Genomic DNA, 7,051 nt, shown 5'->3' with positions numbered 1-7,051 from the left:
CCTTCCCACATGGCTTTGGTGTCGCCATTGTGCGCGACGCCATTTGTCGGTTCTCTGCGACGTGTGGACACGGCCTAACTCAGGGGCCCCCGTACCACCAGCACCTTTTGGGAGCATGAATCGGCAAATGGCGACTCCACAAGAAGAGCCGGTGACGACTGCTTCTGCTAGTAACTATTTCACGTCGTCTGTCTTGCTACAAACGGCTACGGTATGGGCATATGGCAATGCTGACCGTGTCCTGGTCCGCCTTCTTTTTGACACCGGTTGCCAGCGAACGTTTGTGCGCAGCGACTTGGCGAACAAGCTAGAGCTTCCATCCACCGGCGTTGAGGACCTTACGGTATTCACGTTCGGCGACTCTCAGCGTTCGCGTCGGTACAAGTGCCGGAAATTGAACGTCACGCTGACTGGTCGTTTCGAGTCGAAAGAAGTAGCCCTCGATGCTCTGGAGGTTCCGGAGGTATGCACTGTAAGAAGTTCACCTATGGAACCTGCTCTAGTTTCCAAACTCCGTAGCCGAAACTTGGTCATCGCGGACGAGCCTGAAGATTGCAAGGATCAGAGTCCCACTATTAGCGTCTTAGTGGGCTCTGACAATTACTGGAAGCTGGTCACAGGACGTATCGAACGCTTAACAGACAGCATGTGCGCTGTGGAGACAGTTTTTGGTTGGGTCATCCAGGGAACATACTCTAAAAGAGCTCGGCGCGGGCGACCCGATTCCAACGTCAGCGCCAAGACCCCCGCGATGGGCGATCCCGGCAAGAAGAAGCCCGTGCTGGCCGAGCGCGTGCTGGGCACCGTGAAGTGGTTCAACGTCAAGAATGGCTACGGCTTCATCAACCGCAACGACACCCACGAGGACATCTTTGTGCACCATACTGCCATCACGCGCAACAACCCGCAGAAGATCATGCGCAGCGTCGGCGAGGGAGAAACGGTGGAGTTCGACGTCGTCGTCGGCGAGAAGGGCCGCGAAGCGGCCAACGTTACCGGGCCTGCCGGCGAGCCCGTGCAGGGAAGCCCCTACGCGGCCGACCGGCGCCGCTTTCAACCCCGCTTTTACGCGTGGCGCGCGACGCGACGCCGTGTATCAGGGGCCCGTGACGACGGCGACGGGTACGTTACTGCGGACTCGCAGCGGCTGCAGCGGCCACCGCAGTAGCCGCCGCCTCCTGGACGCCGCTTCCGTCCCTGGCGCTACAACTCCATCGCATTTCCTCGTCGGGAAACGTCTTGTATGTCTGCCGTCGACAACTAACCATCTCATGCAGAGCATCACGGCCAACGACCTCAGACGACGATTCAACCAACGAGGTCAATTCGTCAGCCAGCTATGGAAGCGATGGAGAAAAGAGTACTTGCTGCTTCTTCGCTCTGCTCATCATACTCTACCAGCTGTTCACTCCCGGCTCCGAGTTGGCGACGTTGTCATCGTGCAGGACAACGCTTTTATGTGGAAAATCGGGCGCATCATCGAGGCATTGCCGGGAAGAGACGGAACAAGCAGGTATTTCCGACTGCGGCTTCCAGGCGGTTTGGAAATCCGGCGTGCCGTCCAGCGGCTTTACCTCTTGGAAGCCGATGCACCCAGCGCGGGGGCGGGAATATGTTGAATCTCCCTGGCGGGAACCGGCACACCTCTCGGGCAGCAGGGGAAGAGGAAGAGGAGCTGGACGCGGGGAGACGCGCGAGGCGAGCGAGCGAGGAAAAGAGGAGAATAAAGCAGTGTTCGTTGAGATCCCATGCACTAAGACGCGGATGTCGTTCTCTCTTCAGGTGTGGTTGAACACGCGAAAATCTTATATTTTAGCAAGTCAGCTGAAATATCAGTGGAGCCATATTAGACATGAACATTTTGTACGGCACCTTTGTCAATTCACTCGCACGTTTTAGCCAAAACTCATATTTTATGATTCCATTTGTGCATAGCATGGATGGGATCAACGAAGGTGGGCAGCTAAAGTATTTAGGTACCTATACTTGAAAAGCGTGGACACGCAGTGGTTAAGAAAGACTAGAAGGCTAAAGATGAAATACGGAAAGAACAGTGGGGAATCCAAAACAGCCAAGGTAACCAAAAAAGATGCAAGGCAGATTGAAACGAATAAATGGAGGGAAAAAATGGAAGCTAAAACGTCGTTAGAGATGTACAGGGCTGAGAAGATGAACATCAGAAAGGAAAATTTCTACGATAATTCCCAGGGAAGTGCTTTGCTTTTTGAGGCTAGAGCAGGTTGCCTGCGAACTAAGAGTTTTGTTGGGAAGTATTCATAAAATGATGGGGTATGCGTGGTCTGCGGAAAAGAAACAGAAACTATGCGGCACGTCGTGTTAGAATGTGAGGGTATCCATCCAAATCTACATGAAGGGAATATTGGGCTTTCAGAAGCCCTAGGATTTAAGGGTATCACAGAGGAAGTTAACTTCAAGGCTGTCGAGGGGACGACAAGAAGATTAGAATGCTGGTGGACGAAAAGCAGAGAGGGGAATATTGCCTAGGACAGTAACCAACCGGAAAAAGGGAAAAAAAAGTATTTTGTGCCTAATAAGTTTTTTGTGCCTGCCCTAAGCAGCGCTAGTATTGAACCAAAAGTGTAAAACATAGGTATATTAGTCCTTTTTGGTCAGATGACATGTCATCACCCCGATACAAAGGGGAAACCAATAGAAATCATCATCAATCATCATCGGGTACCTCCGATCAGCTTGAAATTTTAAAATTTAATACCACAAATTACATACTATAATTGCCCCATCCCGTACATAACTCAATGCTCGCGCTTGTGCATTTGCTAATCATGCAATTCACGTAAATAACATCGCTGCTACAGTCAACATTCATCCGATAAAATGGATAGTTTTCTCTTGATTACATGGCCTAAAGTTTGGAGGACGAAACTGGCGTACCAAGCACACGGAAAGGTTGCCCTAACACTACACACGACCCCAAAGCGCTGTATTGGCTGACGAGTGTATCTACTGGTGATGCCCACGAACCATAGCTAATGAATTTCTGTGCGACTGAATAGACTGCAAACTTGTTGTGCGGTATAATAAAGTATTATTTAGACACAGTGTCGCGATTGGGACACCAAACGAGTTGTGTACGCATCGTATTACCTGATAACTCTGACCTTATAACACTTACAACATGACCTTATGTACGCATCGTATTACCTGATAACTCTGACCTTATAACACTTACAACATGACCTTATAAGTTTTCTTGTACAGCCATATAGACGCAACACGTTCTGAGTATGGCTTTTGTGGAAGCATCTAATGCTAGCACAACTGTAGAAGGGACGTCATCCGAATCACAAAAAAGAACGTTGAAGGGGCCGTAGCGCTGACCTCAAAAACGGAGCCTTATAATTATGAAAATTGGGAGAAGCTGTATGTCACCATTCCCCTCTGTTCCCATCCTAATATTAATTACGAGCTTTCTCGGTCACCTTGCCGGTGCCATTGCGGGGGGTGGGGTATTGTGAATAGCTGAAAATGTGGTAACATTAGCACTCTATTTATGAGTGTTGCTCAGTATCAAAACAATGTAAAAAGCACGACGTTATACCAATGAGACAAAGCTATTACACAGGTGATTCTATTTTTCGACGTCTTTGAGCTCTTTAAAAAGGTCACAAAGTTGAGGTGAAATGTTGTGGCACAATCTGGACTGTAAAAGAACTGGCGTGTAGATTTTCTGCGATATCAAGCGGACACCCTTTGTCAACGTAGCTGAGCATTTGCAGCAGCTTTTTTATGCGCGTTCGTAGTCCCACACCGGCTGCTAAGACGGGTGACGTGTGGTCTGTCGCCTAAATCAGACCACAGGATTTTTGAGCGGCCGGGGAGCTTCTTGTAGTACCAAACAATAGTTATTGTAGGAATACCTAATTATCAGCGAATGTTTGAAACTATTAGAACACTGTAAACACTGCTTCTGCATTTGGTTTCGCGAGATAATAGACAACCGGAGACTCTATTTCGTCTGGGAAGGAACCAGAGCATGCATTTCGTGACGTTTCCTTGACACACAGGACGACTAGACGACTAGCATGAATTAGTAAATAGCAGGAAGATGAAATCATTTACATTGATAGCAAGGTGAGGCATAAAGCTCAGCCTATTTGGAACCTGTTGAGATAGCAGAATGTCGAGACAGTCCAGGTCATATTCTACAGGTCCTTCGGCTACTACATGATATTTGCGCAGAAGAAAAGTAAGCATCAGGAAGATCTCCATTGTGGCGAGCATTTCTCCAGGGCACGATCGCCGGCCTGGGCAAAAAAACAACCGAATTTCATGTACGCAATTCTTGACTACATGACATATCTGCCCCATATCACATATATCTATAACCTGATGTAGAAGTTCTGAAACGTTTGAATTGTTGAAATTGTGCTTCAGAATTTCATGCTCATGCTACATATATCTATAACCTGATGTAGAAGTTTCGTACCCCTTGCATTGTTTAAATTGTGTTTCAGAATTTCATGCTCAGGTACGGTTTGACAACAATATCATAAGCAATATAAAAACAAAGTCATTTCCGTCTTCAGCGGGCAATTTTTGCGGCCGGAAACCCAGACTCTCGACTGAAGTGTCCAAATCGGATCGGGAACCGGACTGCTGGGGAAGTGACCACTATCCTATTCACCTCGGTTTAACTCCATATATAAAACGCTTAAACAGACGCCAGTGCTTTGTCACAGGCTGGGACTTGTTTCGGAAGGGCATGCAAACGTCTCTCTGTGAAGAAACCTCGGATCCGCTGCGTGTGCTACGTACCACCCTTCGGGATGCCACGCGCACTTCCTGGGTAGAAGAGAACAAGCCTGCACCAGACCTCCATCTTCTAAATCTGTGGGCAGCTCGACGCAGAGCAGAACTGGCGGCCAATAAACAGCCCACAAATCCGGAATTACGGACTTCGTTGCACCGCCTCACTGCAGCCGCGCGCCATCATGAAAAATCGCTATCCCGACAACGGTGGTTGGACTGGTGTGCCTCACTGGGCCCATCTTCTACCAGCGCTTCCATCTGGCGCGCGTTTCGTCATATGGAGCGTGGTGGCCGCCCCCAAGACCCAGCAGCCTCGGCCTGCCTTGCCTCTGGACGCACTCCGAGCCAATTTGCGCCATACGTGGCCAAGCAGTTCTTCCCGAAGTACGACCAAGCTCCACCAGCATTTGTCAGCTTACCTACACTTCCAACGGAGTCGGGGTCCCGCCAAAGGCAGGAAGATCTTCACGGGATACAGGCTCCATTTACCATCGCTGAGTTCCTAGCAGCTATTGACAAGGCTAAACTGCGCACAGCGCCGGGCCCAGATGGGGTAACATATGAAGTGTTTAAGAACATGGACGCTCCCTGTCTGCATTGTTACAGGACTGGCTCAACACTGTCTGGGCTTCCGGCGACATTCCACTTACCTTGAAACACGCCGAAGTGGTACCCATCCCGAAACCTGGGAAGCCCACAGACCAGTTGGGTAACCTCTGTCTTATCACACTTACATCCACCCTGTGCAAGCTACTGGAACGGATGCTCACCATTCACTGGTGGCTCGAGTGATACGGATGGTATCACCCAGCTCAGATTGGGTTTCGTCCACATCTGGGAACAGAAGATGGCCTGGGCCATCTGTCATCTATGGTGCTTGGCCATGGACGCTGAAAAGGCCTATGACAACGTGAGCCATTCTGCTGTAATCAGTATACTGCAGATACTCCGCCTTCCGCCAGCAGTATGCCACTTTGTAAATTCCTTCCTTCAAAACCGGTCGTTCTCTATCCGTATAGGCAAGGAACGCGAGGGACACTTTGTTTCGGAGCGAGGCGTGCCTCAGGGCTCCGTATTGTCTCCTGTGCTGTTCAACGTGGCGCTACTTCCCTTGGCCTGGCAGCTGGACAGCATACCAACACGTTTTTTCTCGTCTATGCGGACGATATCACCGTGTGATCGGTGCACGACCAGTTGTCTCGTCAAGAAGCAGGTGTACTGGCTGCCGTGGACATACCTCACAGTGGTGTTGGCCTTATTGGCCTGAAGCTGTCTCTGCAAAAAACCACTTACATGTCCATCACAAATCGTAAAGGCCAACAACGGCTGTTGCAGACACCGATATCTCTGTTCCTGAATGGTGAACCCCTTATGCGTATATCATATGCGTATACTGGGACTGGAAATCAGTGCAGCTGGGTCGGCAGCCTCATGGGTCCGCTCCACCCGACAAAAGGTCACCAGCACGTTACACTTGTTCCGCCGAATCGGCCAGAAAACAGGGGGTGCCTGCTCTCGAGTTATGCGTACGCTAGTGCGTGCTATCTTACAGCCTCGACTCGTGTACCAAGCTCAGTTTCAACACCTTACCTTGCGCGACTGGGATCGCTTAGGAACTGAAAATAGAGAAGCAATGCGAGTTATCAGTGGCCTCCCTAGCATTACCTATATACGGACACTTCAAGCCGAGGCGCAACTGCACACGCTGGATGAGATCGTACATCAGCGTCGATCGGCTCGTCGTTTAAAAATACAATCGATTCCCGCCGTGGCCGCACTCGCACACTACTATGATCGTGCTTCGCCTCTGCTACCCCGCCCAGCGGAACCCCGTCCATGGCAGCGACCTCAAGCTACGAACAACCGGGCTCTAGGGTGCATAAAACGCATTCACCCCCAAGAGAAGCACGGCAACCCACCGCTCCGTCTTGACTCGCCAGAGGGTCTTCAAGCGCATGTGGACGGAGGGGAAGCCAACGGCATCCTCCACACAAGCCTTGTCTGCCCCACTATGCCATCCATCAACCAGATATGCTCGTATTTCACAGAGGCGCCTCTTCTTTCTGTGTTGGCGGAGCTGGTTGCCATTCGTGATGGCCTGTGTGCTTTAGCTTCTGAGCTCGGCACTGCCCCATCACCGCGCTTGGTATTATACACCGATTCCACTCATGGTGCTCTAGAGCTCCGGCGCGTCAATAGTACACTGGGCGTGTGCGAGGTGCACCACGTACATGTGAGGTGCACCAGATACTCCAATCAT

The 7,051-nt window shown here is 50.4% G+C and overlaps 1 protein-coding gene across 1 annotated transcript; it reads left to right on the top strand.

Annotated features, from left to right (window-relative positions):
• Window positions 1–689: 689 nt before the first annotated feature.
• Window positions 690–1,178, top strand: LOC144166517 (Y-box-binding protein 3-like). Its single transcript, XM_077696025.1, has one exon. The coding sequence runs from the start codon at window positions 752–754 to the stop codon at window positions 1,166–1,168; it is 417 nt and encodes a 138-aa protein (XP_077552151.1). The 5' UTR covers window positions 690–751; the 3' UTR covers window positions 1,169–1,178.
• Window positions 1,179–7,051: the final 5,873 nt, after the last annotated feature.

This window comes from Haemaphysalis longicornis, unplaced genomic scaffold, assembly GCF_048455015.1.
Source record: "Haemaphysalis longicornis isolate Haplotype H1 unplaced genomic scaffold, Haemaphysalis longicornis Haplotype H1 scaffold_174, whole genome shotgun sequence".
In the NCBI taxonomy this organism is placed as follows: Eukaryota; Metazoa; Arthropoda; class Arachnida; order Ixodida; family Ixodidae; genus Haemaphysalis; species Haemaphysalis longicornis.
This window is presented reverse-complemented; position numbering and strand designations above follow the sequence as displayed.

Excerpts from the sequence above, each read along its gene's own strand:
- LOC144166517 (XM_077696025.1), top strand. The coding sequence starts at position 752 with ATGGGCGATCCCGGCAAGAAGAAGCCCGTGCTGGCCGAGCGCGTGCTG.